At 45.4% G+C, this 26,369-nt stretch overlaps 1 protein-coding gene and 1 pseudogene across 3 annotated transcripts in view; both read right to left on the reverse strand.

The window, feature by feature from the left end:
* RAD54L2 (RAD54 like 2) overlaps window positions 1-26,369 on the reverse strand; it is a 113,785-nt gene that overhangs the window by 6,612 nt on the left and 80,804 nt on the right. For all 3 annotated transcript variants that reach the window (XM_045862266.3, XM_064595573.1, XM_045862265.3), the window contains 19 exons: window positions 25,460-25,661; window positions 23,284-23,423; window positions 22,548-22,664; window positions 22,006-22,232; window positions 19,514-19,696; window positions 19,242-19,375; window positions 17,665-17,861; window positions 16,229-16,571; window positions 15,359-15,536; window positions 13,847-14,098; window positions 13,511-13,629; window positions 11,412-11,530; window positions 9,519-9,618; window positions 8,543-8,748; window positions 7,754-7,926; window positions 7,096-7,292; window positions 4,318-4,517; window positions 3,116-3,205; window positions 653-745 (listed from right to left, as the gene is read on the reverse strand). In XM_045862266.3, coding sequence (XP_045718222.1) covers window positions 653-745; window positions 3,116-3,205; window positions 4,318-4,517; window positions 7,096-7,292; window positions 7,754-7,926; window positions 8,543-8,748; window positions 9,519-9,618; window positions 11,412-11,530; window positions 13,511-13,629; window positions 13,847-14,098; window positions 15,359-15,536; window positions 16,229-16,571; window positions 17,665-17,861; window positions 19,242-19,375; window positions 19,514-19,696; window positions 22,006-22,232; window positions 22,548-22,664; window positions 23,284-23,423; window positions 25,460-25,661 — 3,270 coding nt within the window. The remainder of the gene's footprint in view (window positions 1-652; window positions 746-3,115; window positions 3,206-4,317; window positions 4,518-7,095; window positions 7,293-7,753; window positions 7,927-8,542; window positions 8,749-9,518; window positions 9,619-11,411; window positions 11,531-13,510; window positions 13,630-13,846; window positions 14,099-15,358; window positions 15,537-16,228; window positions 16,572-17,664; window positions 17,862-19,241; window positions 19,376-19,513; window positions 19,697-22,005; window positions 22,233-22,547; window positions 22,665-23,283; window positions 23,424-25,459; window positions 25,662-26,369) is intronic.
* Window positions 19,705-21,983, reverse strand: LOC123833753 (dnaJ homolog subfamily A member 1-like; annotated as a pseudogene).

Here is a 26,369-nt window from a genome sequence, read left to right on the forward strand (position 1 = left end):
AAGGTAAAGTGACATGACATCTTCAACTTCCAGATAGTTCCAGTAAGAGGAAGGGAGAGACAGAAGAAAGTTTACAAGAACAGTAACAGTCACTGGATGACTAGATGCGGGGTACATGGGTGCTATTCTTTCAACTTGTCTGTAGGTATGGAAATTGCCATAATAAAAATTGGGAACAAGAGCAGTGTAGTGCTCATACTCCATGGCAGGAGGATAGATGAGAGCCACTCCTGTAGAGGGGAACCTGGCCAGACCTCTTAACACCGTTAATGTGCCACACACACACTCTTTGACCTGCGCTCGCTCTCTCTCTCTCAAATAAATAAAGAAATCTTAAAAAAAAGAACGAAGAAAACTTATGTATATATATTTAACACAGAGACTCACACACACACACAGGTGCACACATACATACCGGTATATATATAACGTATCTCTAAAAAAAGCAAATGAGAGCAGCACCACCAGAAAGGAGCAATAGATGACTGGGTGCTTGGGGGAGGGGGAAGAACTTACTTTTTACTTTACCCCCCTTACACCTTTTGAATTATGAACCATGTACACATTATTCAAAAAATAAATTAATTACAAACCAAAACAAAACAAACAAAAATGTGCTGTGTAGGTCAATAGAAAGTAAAAGCCACTATACCTGAAGCAGCCATCCGACCATCTTCTGGGACCTTCGGTTTGCCAGTTGCCCGGACAGCAAAGATCCGCCCGTCACTGGTGCGGATGTACGTCCCTAAGAAGAAAACAGGAGGAAGACTGCTAGGAGCCAACATGCAATCAGCCAACTCTGGGAAACTCCAGGCTTAGGCACCATGGGCTGGGAAACAGCTATAAAATTAGGTCTCACACCCTCTCTCAAGACCCCTGAAATGACAAGTGTAGTGGCTGAGCTGTGGACCCGATGTTATTCATTCATTCCACAAACAGGGCACAATTACCACATATGAGGCATTGTCCTAAACACTGAAGAACACAGACAGAAAAGGGCCCTGTCTCATGGGGAGGAGACAGACAATGATGCCAGAAAATACTGGGAAAGGTTAATGCAATGGAGGAAATAAACGGGATGCTGGGAGAGAGAGTAAGTTGGCTGCCTTGGTTCTGGGCAAAGTACTCTGGCAAGGGTCCTCCTCTTGATCTGGGAGGAAAGAGCCTCATTGCCTCAACACCCTTTTCTCCCTTGGTAAGAATAATTCAAGACCAGCATCCTGTTCCCACAGGGCACTAACCTACCTTCTCTGTCTTTTGATCAATCTCCTGGAAGGTCAGGGTTGCCTCTAAGTCAGAGGTCAGCAAACATTTTCTTAAAGGGCCAGTGAGCAAATATTTTTGCCTTTGTAAGCCAAAGTGTTGCAACCACTCAACTCTGCTATACTATAGCACGAAAACAGCTGGGGTTGGCTGTGCTCCAAAGACCTTTATTTACCGACACTGAAATGTGAATTTCATATAATTTTCAGGTTCCACAAAATATTATTCTTTTTTTTTTCCAACTAATTGAAAATGTATAACCCATGCTTAGCTCACAGGTACAGAAACAGGAAGCAGGCAGGATTTGGCCCATGGGCCATAGTTTGCTAACCCATGCTCTAGGCTAGGAAGAGCCTAGTAGGGGGGCTGGGTATAATCTCTGTGTGTCATGTGCTTCATGGCATCTTTTCCCTGAGCCTAAAGGTACTTTGACCCAATAGAGGCTAGGGTAAAATCTCCTTGCTAAACAAAGAACCTCAGGGAGCCTCATACAGTAAAGGATGATATGAACGATAGGCTCAGATTACATCCTGACAATGTCCAGTCCAGAATTCTCATCCCAGCAATCTCATCTCCCTCTGTAAGGGGGCCACAGGCAGCAGACTTTTTAAATTACTACACTCAAGGGGCGCCTGGCTGGTGTAGTTGGTTAAGCATCCAACTCTTGGTTTGGCTCAGGTCGTGATCTCAGGGTCCTGGGATCGAGCCCTGCACTGGGTTCCACACTCAGCGGGCAGTCTGCTTAGGACTCCCCCCATCTCCCTCTGCTCCTCCCCCACCCCTCTCTAAAATAAATAAATAAATCTTAAATTACCACACTCAAAATATCTGTCATGCAACCCACATATACTAATTCATCCACCCAACACACTTCCTAGTTGGAGACCTCCACCCCACTCTGAGCAAGTAGGTAAGATGACACAATAACATACATGTAGTTTATAATCCATTCCACAGCTCCTTCCCTCCACTTTTGGTCTCCCTGTGTGTAGTTTAAATGCCAGGCACTAAGCTTTTGATGGTTAAGGTATCTATCTCGAATAAACAAATTGCACCTATATGACACATCTACTAGCTAAACAACTAGATAAGGAACCAGGCTGTCCCCCTCCATGAAGTTCCCCTTTTAGAAATCCCAGAGTAATCAGAAAACTGAACCTCGAGGGACCCTGCTTTTCCCTTCCCATGCCGTAATTCCAGCTCTTATGTTTTAAATTCACCAATGAAGAGTAAACCCACAGAACTCTAACCACCCCAATTCCTGGACTCTAACAGAGCCCCAAGTCTTCTCTCCCTCTCTCTCTCTCTTTACCCATCACCTCACTGTGTGGCCCTGGGGTGCTATGTACCCTCCAGGATCTGTGAGTAATAAACTTTATTTTTTCAAAGTTCACTGATGGTTTAGCTGAGGTAACATCTTGCAATCATAGTAAGAACCACAAGTGCCAGTCCAGCCATGACACTGGCTCTGACAAATGTCTGTGGGGACTTGCCACAATTACTAGGTGAGTGGTGAGGAACTTCTAGCTGATAGCATCACTATCAACAGGCTGAGACTGACACAAAACACAGTGTCTATCCAAACCCACCTCAAGATTCTCCATAAAAACAATGGCAAATATGGGAATGCACGGACCCTAACTCTCTTCTTTTAAGCCACTGACAAATCTCTTTTGGGCCCACCCCAACTCTGCTAAGTTCCCAGAAATGTCTTTTTCTCATGCTTCTCCTACATGTGACACTCTATAGGATAATTCCTATCCTTCCTCCAGCTCAAGCCATATATATTTCTTCTGCTTCTCAGCCCCACACTCTGAACCAAAGGTAGAGGATGGGCATCTTAGGCTCTCACCTTTTGTCCCACGGATGATGTGGATGCTCTCACCAGCATTAATTCTTGCCTGTACATCTGTGGAGCTGTTGAGTCCAGGAATAACAATATCTAAGTGAAGACAGAGACCTCAGATTTAGATTACCTGACTGAGAGGGAAAAGAAGATGCAAAGTCCACATCCACCCCTGTTCCTCAGTGGCTTCCCTAAAGCCTCTCAGTAGAGTGGAGGTCTGAACCAAGGAGGATGGGGCAAGCAGGGCCTCCTCTCGCAGCTGTCTAGCAAAGAATACTAGGAAAACGAGAAACTTTTTAGAAATCCAATCATCTTTCTGATCAATTTCCTTTCATTTAATTAAAAATTCATAGAGTTTTAATTTGGAGAAAGTTCTAGTTCAGATGGTTATTTCTATGTTTGTTTATTTTCTTCCCCCCTAAGCTATCTGCATCCATCTGCTCGACATCACTTTAGGCCCCAAAAGTGGCCTCATCCTCCTCCTTGCTGGCATTACTCCACACCTAACTAAAGAATAAAAAGTATGTTCAAGAATCAGCTGAGAAGAAGGATCTCAAGAGGCTCTCTTTTTGTTTTTGCCCATTTCACAATGATTTTGCAATGGACCCACATTATTTTCATACTCAAAAAAACAAGATATTTTTATTAAAATTTATATACCATGAATATTTCTAGATAATACGATGAAACACAGCTCCACGAAATGCTTTCCTTCCCAATTACCCTGAATCACAGAACCAATCGCAGAGACAGACAGGCTGCCAGCCTCCTACCACAGGCCCACTATGCTCAACCTGTATCAAACTCACAAAGAAAGAAGCAAGTGACTTTCAGGTCTTCTAATTAAGTAGGGAGGTTGACAGTCATCCTTTATACCCAGCTGACCCTATAGTCAGGCAGGACTCAACACATTCACACCTCTCTCAGACCAACCCTGTGTCCCAGTGACATTTCCATAATCTCTGCAGTGCTCACAGTCTATCCCACATATCACATTTAAGAAAACCCAGTACTATAACCCAGTGTTATAATTCTTAAGATATTCCATTAGAATGCAAATTCCTCAAGATCAGGGACTATCTTCTCTATTTTTACCCACAGTGCTAACGTAGTAAGGCCCAGAACACAAAAGGTGTTTAATAAATACTTCCTGAATGAACAAAGTAAAGGGACAGGCAGCCCTGGAAGAGGACCTAGGAGTTCCCAACCTGTTGTGGTGACCACCTTCTGCACAAGGACCCCCGCACGCTGCAGGTAGTTGATCGGGAAGTTCATAGCTGGATTTGTGCTGGAGGCAGAGCTTACACTGCCTCCCAGTGGGACATGCCGGGGCATCATGGGGATGGGAGTGGACTGCACAGGACGAACACTGGCCACAGGCTTCTCATCACTCTTCAGTGTTGGCTGCCTGTGAAGGAAGGACAAACACACTAAGAGTTCGGCAGAAGAGCCCTTACTTACTGTTCTGCAAAGGCTGCAGAGCTTCTCCAGATTCCCCCATTCTACAGCCTCACTTGCTGCTGAGAAGGATCAAAGAACCTGCAGAGTATGGCCAGTTCAAAAGGAGACTAGGGGCAGGACCAAGATCAAATGGCAGCAAGGGATAAAACCTCTTAGATTCTAAGAAGAATCAGATGTTGGTGGAATAATACCTTTTTGGAGATGTGAGGTGACATTTACTCCTTTAGAATTCGGACTGTTTGTATACATTAGGAATTAGTCCTTGAGGGAAGTTAGGAAGAGGTAAAGATGCAATAAGGGAGGAAAAGTTCTTCAGAACACAGTGCATGCCAAGTTGAAGACAAATAGGTGGAATTTTCCCCCTCACCCAAGTAAAAAGGGCCACATGATACCACACATTCAGGTGATCTTGAGAGAGCATCTGTCCAACTTCAACCATCTTTACTCTCTGGAACCTCAAGTTTCTGTAAGTAATGCAGACACCTCTCTCTCTTCCATATTACCTTTCATTGGGCTCCTCCAGGGGCCAGTGTCCAAAGTGCCCCTCTAAGTCATGACTACCACAAAAGCAGTGGCCACGAAAAAGCTGTTCACAGAATCCAGGCTTCTGAATGGCACATGGCCATCGCCAGCCTGAGCACACTGGCTGTGCATGTCTTATGCCAGCATGCCAAATGGTCAGTGACGCACTCCTCATTCTCCACTTTCTTTTCAACTGGATGTTGGTACCTTGAGAAAGCTACTCCTGATTTAAGATTTTTTTTCTATAAGCTCTCTGAAGTTTCGTGCCTTTGGTCTTTAGTTTTGGGGGAGAACTTCCTTGGATTGGTATATTCTTCCTTACCTGACTGAAGAACATTGCTCTGAGCTTGCTATAAGGCACCTTTGGGCAGCCCTCTGGGCCCTGTCTGGACTCCCACATTCCCAGATAGGCCACATAGCACCCCAAGTTCACCACGTCTAGGTCCCTTTTCCTCAATCTGCCCAGGGTGGCTTTTCAGGAGGTAGGGGCTCTGGTCAGATGTCAGTGGGACTCTCCCCAGGATCCAAAGTCAAATCAGGGTAAAAGTCAGGAAAACAGGAACCCAGCCCAAGCCCCCTACTCTGGAGGAGCTGAAGCGAGGAAATTGGGCAGGAAACCCTCCTCACATACACCCAGATGGGATGAGGAATCAGCAGGATCATAGTATGGCTCATCAAGTATTGTGAGAGGCTAGTGCCTCCCACGGGGCCAGAGCTGGACCAGAAAAGGAGCTGACATCGCCTCAGAGACCAGCCCATTTGTCACATCTTCCCCCAACATGGCTTTTCTCCTACTGAGTTCAGGCTTTGTCCATTCCTGTTGTTACATGGGAAAGGCCAGAAAAGAGAACAAAAGGGGTGGAGGACAAGAAAGGAGAACATTCCCAGGCAACAGTATCCTGGAAAATGACACAGAAATAAAGTCTGAAGGCTTTGAAACAGAATAACGTTTTTCTTGAAAGCAACTTATACTTAAAAAGTAGCAAATTTACTCACCAAACATTAGAGTCTTCCATAAAATTTACATGGTTTCAGCTCCTTTAGAATCTCATTTATCAGGTTGTTTTGTTTTTTTTTAACATGGAATCTTCATAAGAAAAAAGTTTTAGGGCACCTGGGTGGCTCAGTCAGTTGAGCGTCTGCCTTCGGCTCAGGTCATGATCCCAGGGTCCTGGGATCGAGCCCCACATCGTGCTCCCTGCTCAGCCAGGAGCCTGCTTCTCCCTCTCCCTCTGCCCCAGTTCTCGCATGCTCTGCTCTTGCTCAATCTCTCTCAAATAAATAATCTTTTTTAAAAAAAGAAAAAAGTTTTAAATCCCCCTCAAATAAAATAATAATCTTTAATTCAAGATAATAAAAAAATTTTTAAACAAACCACTCAATCAGGCAGCTAATCTGGTAAGGCCTATGAGGTACTTTGTCTTGAAATGAAAAAAAAAAAATTAAACATAGATAAAGGTAATTTCTTACAAAGAGCCTCTCTCTTCACTCAGCAATTGGCTTCCAACGTGTTCATACTCTGAACAGTTCTAGAAGTTGTACTCAAGAAAAAGATTTTTTTCCTCAGGATCGTGGCACAACCACGGAATCAAATCCCATTAAGAGTAGGAGAATTCCTTGACTGCAATCCAGGACTCACAAAAGACTTGGCCTTCACCCTTGAACTTCACTGCTTAAGCAAGATCTAAGCCCAAGGCACTATGGATATGAAGGCAGCTGTGTGGGAGAGTTGGGCCTCTGTGTCTTAGAAAGCTGCACCTTCTCCAGGAGTTCAGAAAGACTCTTCTAAGGCACAAGGCCAGTGGCTCACTCTTCCAGCCAGAGCCACTACTTAAAACACCAGGGCTGCTGAACTGCTTCGGCACCTCATCCAAGAGCAGAACCTGTCAGTTCACAACAGCCAACGAGCAAGTTGTAGGCTTTCCCTTTGTTTAAAAACAGAACCAGTCAAATGGTTTGGGCCTGGCCCAGCAGCAGACCTTCCTCCCATTTCAGTGACTCACCAGTTTCTCTGACTAAAAGCAGGGATGCTGGTCAGGCTCTGGTCACTGGCAGGGTAATACTGCGCATATGACGGGCGGGTGTAGGGGACGGATGTGCGCTTGTCTTCCTCATAGCTTTTCTTTGCTGCTTTTTTCTCAGCCTTGGTCAGCTTGTGATCCTTTCGGTTAAGGAGCAATGACTCATGCTCAAAAGGCTCCTGGGGACACAGGAGGATGTTGATTTAATTACCACTCTTTGTGCCAACATGACTGAAATACAATGAGGCTTTCTCTGAAAACAAAAAAGGGCTATCTCCAGCACTTGCAAAGAGCCTGCTCACAGACACACAGGCAGGTTTACTGTCTTTTTGTCAAAAGTATAATTCACAACTCTAACCCAGCCACACCTTTACAAAACCCAAGTCTGCCTTCTATATCAAAAGGATGGGAGCGTTCAGAGAATTAACAGACTACATTTCTACAATTTTCCCCCTTCTTTCTGCTAGGAAAAACTCACACTGGCCAAATTATTCCACATAGCTGAGTTGAGCACTCCTAGGACAAGACTGGGGTGGGAATAGGTGGTTGGGGGACTGCATGTGGCAAGGAGAAGAATCAGCTTAGTTTAAGTCCTCTGCATGAAACAAAACCTCAGATAAGCCTCCCTCCAGGTTCTCACCTTGGTGATGAGGTGAGGGTACTTCAGACAGGCAAGTTGCAGGACTGGCTCCTTGATCCCCTTTATGTTCAAGGATGCTTGGGGAGCTGGCTCCTTCTCAACAAAGTGCAGTAGGTTCTCTACCTCTTTCCGGGTAAAGTTCAGCATTGGATTAAGATCATCTACCACTCGATCTAGAAGGGAGAAGACATGGAGAAAGTCACTACATGGCTGAGAAGACTACAAAAGCACAGCTACGAAGATTGGCAGAGAGAGAGGTTGTGGGGGGCATAACTGTCACTGATATCTAAACTACCTCAGGCTATCCCATACTTCAAAGTCAAAGACCAGGTGTGAGGCCCTGGTGAAATGGAAATACCAAAAAAGAAACCTGTACACCTAGCTCAGCTCTTTTCATTATACCTGTCCTCGACAAGTTGAGGTCAACCCCATCTTAAAGCAATTGTTTTTTTTCTTTTTTAAAGATTTTATTTATTTATTTGACAGAGAGAGACAAAGAGAGAGAGGGAACACAAGCAGGGGGAGTGGGAGAGGGAGGAGCAGGCTTCCCGCGGAGCAGAGAGCCCGATGCGGGGCTCGATCCCAGGACCCTGGGAACATGACCTGAGCAGAAGGCAGACGCTTAACAAATGAGCCACTCAGGGGCCCCTTAAAACAATTATTTGAATCAGAATGAGATGGGAGGAACTGCTTTCTGTGATTCAAAGCCTACCTGTGTTCCCACAGCCTGCCCCTCTCCTCCCACCACTGGTACAATAAGGATAGTATTGAGCCTGAAAGATGCCCCACCTGACATGCCCTGCTTGGAAATCTGACGGTCATAGATCTTCTTTTCAAGGGTGAAATCAGCCACAAGGCGATAAATGTGACAGGGCTTTTTCTGGCCATAACGGTATACCCGACATACTGCCTGAGCATCATGGCAAGGGTTCCAGGAAGCATCAAACACCACCACTCGGTTGGCACCGATCAGATTCACACCCAAGCACCCAGCCCTTTAAAACACAAGCCAACAATCACAGAACTTTTAGTTATTAAAGACAGATTTTAAATTGGTTTCACTCTGTGACTCCTGCCCCAGTATTACCTCCTTTGTCCTAAGCACAACACATTGGAGGATTCTCCTGTCCTGCCGATGAACAGTACATTCCTCAAGCACTGAAAAATATGCCCTGAAAATCCAACACAGAAGTATCTACCAGCTCAGAAAGAAAACCCACTCTCCCCTCCTCTGTAACGGGTAAGGCCCCTGCATCCTGGCCACAGAGTAATGTCACTTGAAGGGAGACGTCTGCATGCAGATGTTTCTGGTGTGTTTAGTCTACCAGCCTTGGAAAATGACTAGTTCATACCCATCAAGGGCACTGTGATGGCAGAAAGCAGCACAGCCTTCAAACTGCTTGGCATGACAAATATTACTGCCATCAGTCTTTTACAGTTACATTACACTTTCTACCTTTTTTTTTTTACACTTTCCACTTTTTAAAGCACTTTCACGTTAATCACATCATCTAAGGCTCAGAACACTCCTGAGAGAAAAAGCTAATTATGCCCATTATTAATGAAGGTCTCAAAGAACTTCATGACACTATCACGATTACCCTAACACAACTTCATTTTGGGGTCTCCTCTCTGACCTCAAAAACAAGTCACATACCTGAGCAGATCTCTTCTGACAGAACTCTGATGAGTCTTTGGGTATCTGCCTATGTGACCAACTGCCCTGAACACAGCCCTCTGACCTCCCCTCTCAGGATCCACTCACCTTGTGGACAGAAGGAACAGCCAGGTGGTGAGGTTGCTGGGATCATTGAACTGATTAATGAGCCGCTCCCTCTCAAAGGCAGGGGTGCTACCATCTAGCCCTAGGAGAGAAGAAAAACCACAAGAAATGGACAGATGAGGGCAGGGGTACACAGCAAAATCACTGGGCAAATGTGTTTTAAAAACGAAAGAAACAAATACACTACAATACCCAGATTCCACTCCCTTGGACATTCCATGGGTTTACAGTGAGACCCAGACACCTATAATTAAAAATACCCCCATGTGCAACAAGAATTATAAACTATGTTTCTCCCTTTAGTATTTTAGGTCAATTCTAAGGCCAGGGTTCCTAGACTTCAGGGGGCATAAGAAGAATCACCCTAAATAGGGAAGCTTGGTAAACACTGGCTCAGGGTGACCTCTTTGCCTCAGACCTGTAAATCCTGGTGAGTGCAGAAGGAGCAAGAGTTCTGTTTTGATATGGATGATGTCCCTCCATCAGGAATTTGCATTGTTACAAGCTCCTAAGATTAAGAACTTGCTCTAAGGAGACATTAAAAGGAATAGATCTGGAGCAGTGGGACGGGGCATATGGTTGACAAGAGGGAAGTTCAAAGGAAGAAGAAAAAGTAACCTTCAGTTAAGAAGAAGCATGAATAAGAGAGGAGGGGGGCTACATTTGTCACCCCAGAGAAAAGGGCGAAACTAAGAAGATGAAACACCACATGGAGAACTGGATTGCTACCGTTATAGGAAGCCTTAGTTTAATTGCCTGGTACTAGAAGCTCTCTCAGTTGACACCCAACCTACCTTTCCAACCTGAGTTCCCACAATTTCCAAGCACAGCTCAGCACTGACTCACTGGGCAAGCCTATAGTCAACACAAGGCTGTGGGCTAGACCCTGTGCTGGGGGTCTTCCTACTAGCCCCTGTCCCTCCATTCTCTAAATACTACCTTTAGGACAGTGCTTCCCAACAAGGGTGATATCCCTGCCCCCACATCCTACAGGGGACATCTGGCAATGTGTGGAAACATTTTTGGTTGTTATCACTAGGTGGATGCCACTGCCACCTAATGAGTAGAGACCAGGGACGCTGCTAAACATCTTACAATGCACAGGTCAGCCTCCCTACAAAAAGAATTATCTGGCCCAAATGTCAGTATCTGGACAGTAAGCACCTGAAGTTAGTATTTCTCAACTTTTGTTTTTCATTACTGCCCTCTTAAGGAGCCTTTTTATACATTTTTCCCCCAATCAACATTACCCTCAAGAATTTTCAAATACCACAGATATACTGTATATGTTTATTTACTGCATGCCTATTGTGCTCTATACTTTTGAAAAGTTAAAAAAAAAAATTTGTCCCCTCAAGAACTAATTTTCACCCCTTTAGGGACACTATCTCCACTATAGAGAATGCATGATCTGAGCTTATTTATATTCACTCTGCTCCTTCTTCCTAGAATGACCTTTGGGCCACACTAACTCTATATATTTAAATTCTCCCCATCTTTGCAAGTCTACTGCAAGTTCCACCTCCTCCAGGAAGCCTTCTCCAACCATCCTCCCCGCAATGATTCTGTTCTCCTTAGAACCTGTTAGGGCACTCGACCAGTGCTACTTTGTATTTGTCCTGGAGTTGTCAGATGAAGACAAGGCTTATGCCTTCTACTTCTCAGATCTCCCCTATCTTGCCCAAGCTTCCCAGCCCCTAGTATAATGCCTCACACACAGCAGCTTGCTCTCAATATCTCCTTGCTCCTTGGCTACTCCAGATACTCCTATGCATTTGATGGAGAACAGAGTAGAAGATAAAAAGGCAGAGAAAGAAAGAGAACCCTTAAGGAGACCCTGCCAGGACTCCAGCAACAAAGCAGCAATGAACTCACGGAAGTAGCTGACGTTTCGAACCCACTTCTGTACTCCTTGCCCATCAGCACCAGGTAGACAGGGCACTTCTCGTTTCCCTAGGAACTCCTCGATGAGAGCCAAGGTGGAAAGGCTCTGGCTGGAAGGAACAACATTTGGTTCAGAAGGCTCTCAGACCCAAGGGAATCTTGTTCCCCAATGGGCTCACCATCATGTGCAGCCTTCTGACAGTGGGAGCTTCCAGAACCTGTACCCCATGAGAGGTAACCCCACAAAGAACCACCAAGGGTGTTCTCCCTAGCTCATAATGGGAGCAGAGTCATCTATACACTTATTGTCAGCACCCCACTAAATCTGCTACCCTATTACTTCCTCAATTGAAAAATTCTGGGGTTTAGCTCAGTGCATAGTAACAAACAGCATCAGCTTTAAAAACTAACATTACATGAATATACGTAAGATCTAATTATAGGTCACAATCAATATTATGGGTCTTACTAAGGAGACAGAATCACTTGGCTACTTTCAAGTTATACAGAGAGGCAGTCTCCTCAGAAGTGATAACTTGAAATGGAACACTAGACTCCCCCAGTTAGAATCACTGGTATCCTCTCAAAGTGTGTCACCCATGGAAACCCTCACTCTGCGAGGCTCCCAAGCCAGGCTCCTGCCATTTAGCTCTCATTGGAGCATAATCTAGTCAGAACAACAACAACAAAAACAATCAATTTTATATCTGTTTCCCTGAGGAGTCAGGTCTTGATGGACATCACAGTTCTGGCCAGACTGAGAATGTGACTCTGGAACAAATCACATTACTTATTTGACTTTATACACAAAGCATAAAAATAAATATATAAATACATAAACAAATAATTTTTTTTTAAAGTAAGTTACACACCCAACGTGGGGCTTGAACTTAAAACCCTGAAAGTAAGAACTGCATGCTCTACTGACTGACCCAGCCAGGTGCCCCCACAAAAATCTTTTAATTAAAAAAAATAAAAATAAAGGCTGGGGAAAGACCGAAGCACATTAGACCAGAAGTCAGCAAATGTTTTCTGTAAAGGGCCAGATAGTAAATATTTTTAGGCTCTGTAGACCACATACAATCTGTCAAATATTCTTCTTCTTTTTTTAAAAAACCCTTTAAAGGGGCGCCTGGGTGGCTCAGTTGGTTAAGCGACTGCCTTCGGCTCAGGTCATGATCCTGGAGTCCCTGGATCAAGTCCCGCATCGGGCTCCCTGCTCGGCGGGGAGCCTGCTTCTCCCTCTGACCCTCCCCCCTCTCATGTGCTCTCTCTCTCTCATTCTCTCTGTCTCAAATAAATAAATAAAATCTTTAAAAAAAAACCCTTTAAAAATGTAACAACTAGGTGCCTAGGTGGCTCAGTTGGTTGAAATGTCTGACTCTTGATTTTGGCTCAGGTCTCTCTTTTGGCTCTCAGGGTCGTAAGAGTGAGCCCCACGTTGGGCTCCATGCTTAGTGGGGAGTCTGTTTGTCCCTCTCCCTCCCCCTCTGGCTGCCCTACCACCACCCAGCTTGCTTACACGCACACTCTATCTAAAATAAATAAATAAAATCTTAAAAAAAAAAAATGTAAAAACTAGCTCTCAGGCAGGCCACAGGCCAGATCTGACCTGGGCCATAATTTGAAGGATTAGACTATGACCTCTGATGTCAGTATTCCCTAATGTTTAAATTGTTCTCTGCAGAGAAATCACATTGGGCAAAATAAGAAACTCCAAGAAAGAGATGAAATGCAAGAAGGTCCTCACAAGAAGCCCTGGGCTGCAGAGGCATGAAAGAAAAAAAAAAAGTAGGGGGGGGGCGCCTGGGTGGCTCAGTTGGTTAAGCGACTGCCTTCGGCTCAGGTCATGATCCTGGAGTCCCGGGATCGAGTCCCACGTCGGGCTCCCTGCTCAGCAGGGAGTCTGCCTCTCTCTGACCCTCCCCCCTCTCATGCTCTCTATCTCATTCTCTCTCTCAAATAAATAAATAAAATCTTTAAAAAAAAAAAGTAGGGGGAGTTGTGGCGACCCCAGACGGTCTCACTCTGTAGGGGCTGTGTCACTCTACTACAGATACATGATGTCATAGGGGAATTTCTCTTCCTACCTGAACACGAGAATCTTGTCCCCAAGCTTCACACTTTCCTCAATCAGGTGGAAAAGCAGTACCATCTTGGGAGAGTTCTCTAAGACCCCAGTCTGGTAATTAGTCAAAAGGTCCTTGGCCTGCAAGAGAGAAATGAGGCAGCTTACAGCAGGTCCATGCCAGAACACTAGATATAAAATTCACTCCTCCCAAAGCAGAAGCTCATGGACAACTTTATAATCCCCCGCAGAGACCTTGGCAGTACAGTACACTGTGCAACCCCCACCCTTTCCCCACATAGGATTTGTACCATTCTCAGCAGTGGTTTATGGGCACAGAAGGATCTGCTTGACTCACCCATTCATATGTGACAATGTTGTTGCCGCGCTCCTGGAAAGGGTTGAAGCCAACCCCCTGTAGGTATTTGCTGTTGGTTGCCTCTCCCATTGAGGAGGCCAAGGTGCTGTCCTCCCCCTTGCCTTTTGTTCCCTGTGACGGGCAGCGGGCACTAGTCCCCGCTGAGCCAAGCTCTTCCACATCTAGGTCTTGCTCATTGGCCAGACTCTCCTTCTGAAGGGCTTCATATAGCACATCCGGGTGATTCCAGATCTGAGGTTCAAGTTAAAGGAGAAGTGGCACAGGGCAGAGAACAGTCTAAGGGTATCCCAGGGAGTCTGGAAACATGCACTTGCTCAAACACACACCTCCCACAGCATTCACTGTCACATCAAAAATCAGAGCATCTCCAACCCCCTCATAGCCAAAGAGCCTACACATTCATTTTAACTAACCAACTGTGACCGCCATAACACGAGTGGAAGAGTTCCTACCAGTGGGCATGCCCATATGTTTGGTACATAATCAGAAAGGCTATGTCAAAAGCCTTGCTTTCTTATTTAAATAAGAATAATAATGTTCCCGTTTTGCATGGCTACAGCCGACTACTATATGAAACAAGACTAATCTCTCCCTATGGACAAATGTATCTGACTTACAGATGACCAACCAGAAGTCATTTCAGGGACTATTTCTGGCAGGAGTTGAGAAATCCCGGGGTGCGGGGGACCAGAGGGGTGGGGTGGGGGGTGGGGGCAGGAAGGGCACGTTGGCACTGTAGCATCCTCAAAGACCATGTCTGCTGTAGCTCCCTGGCCCTGGTCTAGGACTATAGCTACAAAAAAAAAAAACCATTTTGAAATCCCATCTGTCCCCTGACACACACCTTCAGCTGACTTATTAAAGCAGTGGTCAATGGGAAATAATACCCAAAAGGTTGGCTGAGAGCTGTCAAAGAAACAGGTCCCTCATTACGCAACAGGGAGCACATACTAAAGATGTGCTAAAATGCTCACCTGTTCATGAAGCTTAGTGCTAAAGATACCTGGGCCCTTCTGTCCTCAAACCATCTCAAGCATTATCAGGATGAAAGAGATCTCAATCTCATTAAACACAGAATCAAACAGAAGGTACCCCAACAACTTGTCTAAGCTATATATTTCTTGAATCTTGATTACACTAGCAGTCAAAAACTGCCCTGCAATGTTCTTCCATTGCCCCTTCTTTGCAAGGGAAAAAAACCAATGAGAAAGGAAGTGATCTCTTAAATTTGGTACAAGTTGTTCAAATGAACTGCACAACCGCAAGGAGCACCAATTCTATCTTAGGCTATGACTAGCGGCCCCCCTAGGAACTGTGCAGCACACACTGGCACATCTCTCCTTGGGGACCCCTATTCTCTGATGCAGCCAACCAAAGGTGGCCCCTCTCACTTTGTTCTTCCTTTATCAAGGACTCCCAGCAGAAATAACTCCCTTGGGACCATGTGCACCCTTCATCCATATGTCAGTATTCCCTGAGGCCTCAACATACCTTGCAGCACACGCAGAAAGCCTTAAGGGGGTTCAGCCCCAGCCAGCCACTGCTACCACAGTCTCGGAAGCGGTCCATGAACTGTGTGTACAAATCTCGCTGGATCTTCGAGAGCCGCACCAGGATTACATTTTCTTCCTTGGCAGGGAGGTGAATCTTCAGCACAGTGTGGCCTCTCCTACAAAGGCAGAGATCAGAATTGTCAAGCCTGTGTGGCCAGGATGGGTCAGTGCAGGAAAACAAAAGAACTCTGCATTTCTGCCACATCTCCTCTTGAGGATCTCCACATTCACAGCAGCCTTGCAATAATGAGGATTGGTTTAGTGACCCTCAGAGGAAACTCATTTTAAGGATAAGAACTAGAACAAAGAGGACTGGGTGGCAGAGATTGGAAACTTCAGGTTCCTACCCAGATTCAGGCCTGTTTCTCTAAGCTTTCTGCACACGTGCCGTCTTAACAAGGAAAAACAAGGGGATTGCTTTGACTACCCTATCTACATCCACTGAGATGCTAAAACTGGTGAGGCCATGCCCCGAGAACCAGCACTTCTGTGTTTTCACTAAGTCAGCAGAAGGCTAGCTCTCTTTTGCTTCTCAGCAAGTAAGCAGGTGGCAGGTATCTCTAGAAGCTTTAAAGATTAACTTCTGAGGGAAGCACTTCTAGGCCAAACTTTCAGAGGACTGAAACAGCGGCTATCCATCATTTGTGTGCTATTCAGGAAAAGCTACTCATTAAAAGGGAAGTTTTACTATCACCCACTAAGAAGGGACCCTCCTGTTTTAACAGTTCCCCTTTGGGAAAGCTATGCATGCCCATTACACCAAGGTCTCTCTGAGGATTCAAAAGACAGGGCCCTAAAGATGGCTCACCTCTGCACAAAGCCCTCCAGGAGGCTGTGCAAGACATGGCTCCGGTACCGCATTAGGCGGACATCCTGAGGCGTGCTGTCAATACACTGTCCATTCAGGATAGGGCGCTCAAACATGTTGCTGAACTCCTGCCGGGTGCCGAGGAAGTCTGGGCGAACAAAGTCCACCATGCACCAGTACTCAATGAGGTTGTTCTGCAGGGGGTACCCGGTCAGCACCACCCGACGGCGAGAGCGAATGTTCTTCAGGGCCTGTGAGGTGCTGGCCTGGCAGTTTTTGATGCGGTGTCCCTCGTCACAAATCACCACATCAGGGCCAGGGCGGCATAAGGCCTTCTCAAACTCTAGGGAGGGAAGAGGATCCGGAGTCAGAGGGTGAGAGGGCCTGCTCTTAGTCAACAATATGAGAAGTAGGGGTGCACCCTGGAGGAGACAGAAGAAATGAAGGAAGCAGGAAAGCAAGAGTCAGCCCCCATTAGTGAAAGGGAGCCAACATCCAGGCTCCTGCGCATTTGGTGTGACATGGTAACCTGGACTATTGACTCTTGCAGTAAATACCTCTTTTCCCTCTTTCCTTTCCTTATTTTTGCTTTTTTTTCCTTTAGGCTAAAAGTAAAACACCTTGCATTCCTAGGGCTTATGCCAACTGGGTAGCAGAGAGCGTGACTTTACAGAGTACCAGACTAGGATTAAAAACGGGTCTGGGTGAGACTGATGGGAATCATCCAGACACTGCGGTCGGCTCTCACCCTCATCAGCGACTTGGCACCATCTGCAGGCTGGCTGGTGGGGAGTTAGCTAAAGGATAGAATCTTCCTGGAGTTACCTGCCAGTCATTGCTAAATGGCAAATTCATCCCAGCTCTACCACAGACGCAAACCTAGAACAATCTACAGATGAAGAGACCTATAAAATGAAACAGCCACTGAACCTAAAAAAAACTTTCATCCCCAAATGGGCAAAAACCCCTTAGAAGAGGAAACAGAACTACAACTATGAGAAGAATGGCTTTCCCTAAAAAAAAAACGGAGGTAAATTCTTTTATAAATTCATAATATTATTACCACACTGTATGGTAGTGATTTAAATACTTTATAAATATTTTCTTAATGCTATCCCAGAACACCTCTAGGGCGAGGTGAGGGGAACAGTCACTCTCCCAGCTGCTCTGTGAGAGAAACAGGGCCAAATGGACAGGGGAGTCTCCTTGAGCCAGCCTGTGCATGGCCCACCCAGAATTCCACAGCAGGCAAGGAAAGCAGCACCTTCTGAGAGCCAGGGGAGGTCATCCCACCGATCTTAGGGACCAAGATTTCTGGCACGTGACAATACAACTCATATCAATAACCTTCAAATTTCCCTTGGTGCCACTACAGACCCTATTTCCTTTCTCCTAAAACACCACCCCTAAGGGTATCCCAGGGATAGGCTGCCCACCTCTCCGAAACTCCTGCTGTCGATCTTCCTCATCCAGATCAATGATGACCGGGTGAGAACGTTTCTTGGTTTTCTTCGATCTACCTGTGGCAAAGGATTTCTTCAGGGTGAGGAGTCTGTACATTTCGTACCCCATCAGCAGTACCCCACCCTCTGACACCCAATCAGCCATCACTTTAGCACGAGCTGCCATTGTCCTGCAAGAGTGAACAGAGAAAAAATTACTGCTTCCACTGCTCCCCAGGAAGAACTGCTCACAAGCAGAGCCGTGCTGATATACATTCAGTGGCGGCATCACCGTGGCTGGCCAGCTGTCCAAGGACTCCCCAGCATCCCAGAGACGCTCATGTCACTGAGGATGGACTGGGTCACCAATGACAGTTACACAGCAGAAAAACAGAAGTGCAACGGCACAAGGCAAGCAAAAGTGACAACTCCTGGGACGCCTGGGTGGCTCAGTTGGTTAAGCGTCTGACTCTTGATTTTGGCTCAAGTCATGGTCTCAGGGTTGTGAGATTGAACCCCGTGTTGGGCTCCGTGCTGGGCGTGAAGCCTGCTTAAGATTCTCTCTCTCCCTCCACTCCCACCCACGCCCTCTCCATCTCTTAAAAAAAAAAAAAAAAGATGACCACTCCCTTGGATATACATGCATGGCTACAATTCTACGTTTGAGAGAGAATTTCAAGTTATTCCCATAATAAATACAAGGTAGTAAAAGCAAGGACAATATTCTGCATTTTACCTGCCCGGGCCCTGGTGAGTAAAGAGCCAAGGACAAGCAATAAAGGAGAAAGAGCAGCAGAGCCCAGATGACACTCGGCACAGTTCCTCCACTCCTAAACAACTGAACCCTGACTAATTCATTAACTGCATGTGGACAAACGGTCCTGAAACCCAAGAAACAAGAGCAGGTGATCAACCATCTAGGAGGCCACTCACAGTCTCCTCATTTTGATGTGTGTGACCAAACATCACAAAAGGCAGCCTCTGCAGAAAACAAAGGCTATCTTCTCAATTATCCATGCCAGCGAGGGGAAAGGATAACATGGATAGCTGGCTTGAACCAAGAAATAGCTTTAGAATTTGGGAAATTAAGTTGAATTTATGAAATGGAAATATAAATAATTTTATTTACATCTAAAACAAAAGTTTGCACTTTACAAAGCTTGAAAGTTGTACCATTAAAGGTCAACCGTAGATCAGTGCTAAAAAGAGACTGTTGATTAGGCTTCTAAAAAAGAGAAATGTAAAAGGTGAAAAGTTAAGAGGAGGTGGACAGTTTGATTTCGTCATGTTGAATTTTACTATCCACTTGGGAAAATAGGACGAAATATGCATATTTTTCAGGATATAAAAGCATCTTCAAGCAGAACATAAGAAATTTCCCAGGCTACCTAACTGACTTTACTGAAAAGCCAGGTAGAGGAAAAAATGAGTAATAAGGGGTGGGGGGCACATCGAGAAACCAAAAAGAATCTGGGAAGACAGGGTTCATATGCAAATAGATTGCCTTGATATCCAGACCCCGGGAAGAAGTCTAAAAGGAAAGAGCAAAGAGGAGAAGGTAGACCACCTACTTGTGCTCATCATTCAAGATGTGAACTTTAAAGAAGCGAGGCTGGACTTCTTCAGGCTTGTTGTCAGCTGGAAGGGCTTCAGGAGCTGGAAGCCACATGTTGAACTCTGCCAGCCAATTCTGAAGAGTATTAACCTGTCAGAAAGCCAAGTCCAGGAAGAGTTTTAAGAAAGAAGCTCAAAGTTGAGCTCATTGAGCTTTTCAGTACCCAGCAAGGCATTAACCCAGAGCTCCTCAGAGGGCTGACAAAATGATGCCTTCCCCAACTCTTACCGGCACAATGGCAAGGACAGTTTTGGCTGGCGTGTGGCGGAAGAGGACATCGATGAAGGATATCACTTGCAAAGTTTTCCCCAGACCCATGCTGTGGGCCAGGATACAGCCAAAGCCACTACTGGTCTTAAACCTCTCCAGGGATTCAACCAGGTTATCATACAGGAACCGGATCCCACCAATCTGACAAGGGACAAACACAGGCATAGTTAAAGGAGCTGGCAAAGACCAGGGCTTTAGTTTTAGTCATCTTGGAACGAGTCAGAATTAAGTAAATGAGCAGATACCACAACAGACAGTTGGTGTGAATGGCTACAAAAGTTTCCCTGAACCCTGACTAGTCTATTGGCTGGTGACAGTCTTCTAAGAGAAAACACAGAAAATCATTCACCTGGCACAATGGCCCATCTAAGGCAAAAATCTGCAGTACCAAATTCTTTTTTTTTTTTTTTAGCTTTTATATTTGAGTTTATTCTTCATTTAACTTTTAAAACACTACTATAGTTGAATATTAAAACAAAAACAATAGCAAGTAGTGAGCTATGATTATAGTCCTTCACTCATTCACTACTGCATATAAAATGCCAGCAGTGTTACTCACTGACCCCATTAAGAGGTCTGACACTGAACACCACCCCTGGGATGATGTTCATCATCCTCATAGGCTTCCCCATTGTAATGGCACTGTCTTTCCTGATTTGGATCAAAGTCCACCAGTTCTACCTGGTCCATTTCATCAGTCTCTTCTACTTCCTTCCTCTCAGGTAGGAGTTTTTCCAGGAGAGAGAAAGCCATTCTCAGGAAAGTTTACCTTAAATTCGATGATTAGGCGACCCTTCTCATATGGTCTACGATAAATTGGCATGCCTTAATTTAGCACACACTTGATATCTCCATGCTTGACAATTTGACCTGGGTGAGAGGTGATGACGATGGTTCGGTTGTCAAGACTACTCACTTATTGGCTTTTGAAGGCCGCACAGTACTTCAACCAGCTGTATGTCCATACACATGAAAAGGTCTTCTCCTCGCCAGGTAAAAACAGCGTGGTCCTTCTGATCTAAAATAATGATAATATCTCCTGGTTCCAGTCCTGGTTCTTGGTCTCCTTCACCATGGAATGTTATCTTCTGGCCATCCTTCATACCTTTATCAATATGAACTTCTAGAATCTTCTTCTCTCAAACTATCTTCCTCCCATTGCAGCTTTTACATCTATCTTTGGGACTGATCTGTTCCCCATGGCCCTGGCACTCCATGCACACAGACTGAATTTGCTGAACCATTCCAGGTCCTATCTGATGAGTTCTTATTTGCATTCCAGTACCTCGGCAATTGGGACAACATTCGACTGCTCCTTTCTTACCACCTCGGCCTTCACATTTATCGCAAATCACATTCTTCTGCAGAGCTAAGTTTTCTTCTTGCACCATTATACAAATCTTCTAAGGTTACTGAGAGGTGGTGCACAACATTTTTACCTCTCTTTTCTCTCTGCATCCTTCCTCCTCCTCCAAAAAACATATCAAAGATGTCCATGGGGGAGCCAAAACCACCACCAGCTCCACCTTCTTTAATTGCCTATTCTCCTCCTTTGTCATATAATTCCCTTTTCTTTGCATCAGAGAGTACTTCGTAAGCTTGAGAAATCTGTTTAAACTTCTCTCCTTCATTTGGATTCTTATCAGGGTGGTACTTCAAGGCCAGTTTCCTGTAGGCCTTTTTCAATTCCTCTTGGGTGGCATTGGGTTTGACCCCCAAAACATCATAGTAAGTGGTTTCTTTCACCATTTTCTACAGCCGGTGAGAGGGCCGAGGCCGGTGTGGGGGAGCGGGAAGGCAGCTCAGGCAGCCGCCGCTCCTTCGCGTCTCACCAAGCATTTTGGAAAGTTCCTGCAGTACCAAATTCTTCACAGCGTCTCTCACTCAGCCCTTGGTTGCTTACCTCAAGATAGCCCATTCCATGAGGAGCAGTTCTTATTAAGAGTTATTATGCTGAGTCAACCTCTGTCTTCATGGAACTTCCACTTGGTTCCACTTGGTTCCACATGGAACACCACTTGGTCTTGTTTCAGGGCTCTGGGTCAACACAAACCACTCTGTTCCCTCCTATCAAGAAGTCCTTCAGACTTCTGACTCTTAAATCTCTTCTGGAACTACTTCCAGAATCAAATCAATTTCCTAATCAAAGCACTGCCCTCCAGACAGCATCCCAATCAATCTTGCAGATCTCACAGAAGGAAGCTCAAGATCATTAAGCTGAGAGACCCAGCACCTTCTACACAATAGGGCAAACCTAAAGCTTGCCCTTCCCATTCATCAGAAATCCTGAAGCATCAACTGCTAAGAGGAAGGACACAGGCCTTTCCAATAACCTGCTCTAGGTACCAAACAAGTACTTCACAGGCTGTGATGCTAAAAGCAACCAGCAGGTGATGCTCTCAGCAAGGAAGCTGAAAGGAAACAAAGAGGAGAGTCAGGATTTGTTGTACCTGATGCGGCTTCACTGCCCGTGCCAACTGCGGGGCCAGGAAGACATTCTCCTCCTCTGGAGGGTGGTTCAGATTGACGAGGACCCGCCCCAGAGCATCGCGCTGGTTTAAGATATCGTTCACATGGGTGCCACCCTTCTCCTCTTCTTCATCCTCCTCACTGACAGACTCACTGCTGTCCACAATGTGCAGAGTGTCCTCCTCTCCAGAGCTCAGTTCAATCACCTCTGAGACAACCAACAAAACAAAACAAAAACCCAGGGAGCGGAGATAATTTACTGCCCATCATTAAAGCATTACAGCATGGAAACAAAGTTAGAACTTGTCATCACTTGTAAATTTTGAGTTTTATTATTTCTCTCTTCCAGCTTCAAGTTAAGACAAGGGAAAACCCTACATTTATAAGGAGACTCTGGGACATCTGTCACAGTCGGACCCCAAACCGAATGGGGAAGGACTGATTTCGATTCAGAGGTACAGCCAATTACTCAGGGTAAACATTGAGTCAGGAGGAAGTGGAGGGACCTCTGGCTCGACCTTACCATCTCGACTGCTTTTTTCATCCTCACTGCCACTGCTGCTGTCCAAACAAATGACTTCCTGGGCCAGGACCCGAGGAGGCAGTTGCGGACCATCGCTTGCTCTTAAGACAATTTCCTCTAGGGAAGGAAAGATGGAAGGGAATGTCAAAACCACATTTAGCTCAAACCTACCGCCCCAAATGACTTTTCAGCTTTTTTCCTTTGTTGCTCTCAAGGGGACTATCCCCTGAGGAGAGAAGCAGAGGGGTGTCTCAAATACCTCAGTCCCCTTTCTAACTTCCCTTGTCTTTACTGGTTCTTACCTCCTGGTGTCCACCTGACCACTAGAAAAGATCCTAATCCCTTGGCATGTTAAGATCCAAAGTTATGGTAGAAAAAAATTCAAGTAAGATCCAAGGAGTACATTAAAAAAAAAAAAAACACACACACACAATTACTTCTTTTTTTTTTTTTTTTTTTTAAGTAAAGTCTACGCTCAATGTGGGGCTTGAACTCACAACCCTGAGACCAAGAGTCTCATGCTCTACCCACTAGGCCAGCCGGGACCCCTGAGGGGTACATTTTTACCCATCTTAAATTTTTAGATGTTTCTGATCATCTGCTCCTAAGAAACTGAATGACTCAAAGATTCCTGAGAGGCCACAGTCTTATTTCAGATCTGCCCCTCACCACTGTGTGTGCCCAAGGCCTCTTCTCCCTACACTTCAGGGCCTTTCCTGCCACCTCCACTGCTTACCGGGAAGGAACTCCAGGGGAACTGTAGGAATGGGGGCGGCGTAATCCTTCCTCTGTTGCTCCAGGCGTTTCCTTCTTTCCAACTCTTCCTGTTGTGCTGCTTTGGTAACCGGCTCCAACTGATCCTCCCGGAGCAGCTTTCTAAACATTACAAGAGTGAGCACTTGGGTTGGTTTACTTGAGATTTGGGCAATGTAATGTCAAGCTAAAAAGCTCATTGCTGAGCTCACAGATCTGAGGCAGGAGGAAGAGAAGCCCCATCAGTCCCATACATCCATGCAACAGGCAAGGTTAAAAAAAAAAAAAAAAAGAGGTGGGGGAGACTACAAGGCTCAGGTGATTCTGGGCTAACATTTTTTCATATTATTTAACTTCCTGAGACATGCCCCTAAAGATTCATCTTTGCACATAACAGATCAAGAGTAAAACAGTAATTCATGATTCATCAAGTTGAAAAACAGTATTAAAAAATAGAGTTGTTATGTGGGAAAGTAGGATTATAGATGATTCTGCATCTTTATTTCCCAAACTTTGAGTAAAATTTTTATTTAATTTTATTTTATTATGTTATGTTAATCACCATACAATTTATTTTATTTTATTATGTTATGTTAGTCACCATATGATACATCATTAGTTTTTGATGTGGTGATCCACGATTCATTGTTTTCGTATAACACCCAGTGCTCCATGCAGTAAGTGCCCTCTTTAATACCCATCACGGGGCTAACCCATCCCCCCAGCCCCCTCCCCTCTAAAACCCTCAGTTTGTTTCTCAGAGGCCATAGTCTCTCTTGGTTCATCTCTCCCTCTAATTTCCCCCCCTTCATTTTTCCCTTCCTTCTCCTAATGTCCTCCATGCTATTCCTTATGTTCCACAAATAAGTGAAACCATATGATAATTGACTTTCTCTGCTTGACCTATTTCACTTAGCATAATCTCCTCCAGTCCCATCCATGTTGATGTAAAAGTTGGGTATTCATCCTTTCTGATGGCTCAGTAATATTCCATTGTATATGGACCACATCTTCTTTATCCATTCATCTGTTGAAGGGCATCTCAGCTCTTCCCACGGTTTGGCTATTGCGGACATTGCTGCTATGAACATTGGGATGCATGTGGCCCTTCTTTTCACTACATCTGTGTCTTTGGGGTAAATATCCAGGAGTAAAATTTATTTTATTTTATTTTATTTATTTATTTGCGAGAGAGAATGAGATAGAGAGAACACGAGAGGGGGGGAGAGTCAGAGGGAGAAGCAGACTCCCTGATGAGCAGGGAGCCCGATGTGGGACTTGATCCCAGGACTCCAGGATCATGACCTGAGCCGAAGGCAGTCACTTAACCAACTGAGCCACCCAGGCGCCCCAGGAGTAAAATTTTTAAGCTATTATGTTTAAAAAAAAACCCCACAAAAAATAGATGAGGTTAGGAGAAAAAGATCTCATTGATCTTTCTTTCTTTTTTTTTTTTTTTAAAGATTTTATTTATTTGACAGAGAGACACAGCAAGAGAGGGAATACAAGCAGGGGGAGTGGGACAGGGAGAAGCAGGCTTCCCGCTGAGCAGGAAGCCCGATGTGCGGCTCGATCCCAGAACCCTGGGATCATGACCTGAGCTGAAGGCAGACGCTTAATGACTGAGCCACCCAGGCACCCCACACTGATCTCCTTTCAATAGCAAAAGAAGGGCTGTAACAGAAGGAAGGGTTGTGGGGGATTTGGACAGTTAAGGAAGCTCACATCTGCCACTCACTTAGCTCAAGGAAAAAGCCCTGCTTTGGACCAGACAGTCCCCTGCCAACCAAAGTTGAGCTCTAAAGAAAATGAGAATTCAACTTCTTTTATCTCCTCCTGTTTTGAAACCTAAGGGAAAAATAAAGGAAAAAACAGAGTCCAACCAGAACAACCTATCATCCTTGGGCCGCCCCCAGGGCCTCCAGAGAGTAGGAGACTCCCCAGCACAGCCTGAGCGCCTGCCACATTTGCCCCACAACCTCTGACAGCCTGAGGTGATCCTGAGCTGCATCTCCACTGTTAATCGGGGCACACAGCTTACACTTTTCTTCTTCGGAAAGGAGACTCCCCTGCTCAAACCAGTCCTGCTACTGACAGCCTTCAAGTGAAGGTAATACCTCTACTCCTTCCCTTCTCCTCTCACCCTGAGCACAGCTCACCGTATGTTTCTCCTCATGTGGGAGGGCTTCTGAGCTCTCTTCTTTTTGGGGTCCTCGGAGGCTAGGCTCTTGCCTTGGTGGCGCCTAAGCTGCTCTGAAGGCTCAGACTGAGATGAGGTAGTTGAAGTGCACCGCGGTGGCCGCTGCCCATCTTCCTCCAGCTGGGCACACTCAGTGCCACACATGTCTTCCAGGGATGGGTCTGAAAAGACAAGGGGAGAGAGGTGCCAGGGACTGACCTTTACAGGGAGAAAAGTGGGTGTTTTTTTTTTTTAATTTTATTTATTTATTTGACGGAGAGATAGAGAGCACAAGTAGGCAGAGCAGCAGGCAGAGGGAGAGGGAGAAGCAGGCTCCCCGCTGAGCAGGGAGCCCGATGCAGGGCTCCATCCCAGGACTCTGGGATCATGACCTGAGCCGAAGGCAGACGCTTAATGAACTGAGCCACCAGGCGTCCCGAAAAGTGGGTTTTGATGCCAGGCACACCTGCGTTCCAATCTCAATTCAGCAACTTATTAGCTGGTAAGCTAAGGCAAGTGACTTACAGCTCTCTGAATCTCAGTAGACTGATTTATAAAATGAGAATAGTGATGCCTACATTTCAGAGTTGTTATGAGGACTAAATAGTGTGCATGTCTAGAACGAAGCCTGCTTCAGAGTAGGCTCACAACAAATGACAGCCATCACTCTTGCTATAATTTAGCACTCTGAGGAGAGTGAGGAAGCTTCATGGCCTCAGAATGTTCTGAAAGGGAAAACAGGTTTCCAAATACAGCTCACACTCACTTGTGTCTCATCTATCCCTCCTTTCAGTGTTTTAAAGTGTTCACTCCTTTGATTCACTGGCCATTCAATGAGGGCCTACAACACGGCAAACACTGTCCAAGATGCTTCAAGGGATGTTTTTAAG

Source organism: Mirounga angustirostris, unplaced genomic scaffold, assembly GCF_029215605.1.
Source record: "Mirounga angustirostris isolate CCGP_5_RB_7025 unplaced genomic scaffold, mMirAng1.0.hap1 SCAF_1, whole genome shotgun sequence".
Taxonomy (NCBI): Eukaryota; Metazoa; Chordata; class Mammalia; order Carnivora; family Phocidae; genus Mirounga; species Mirounga angustirostris.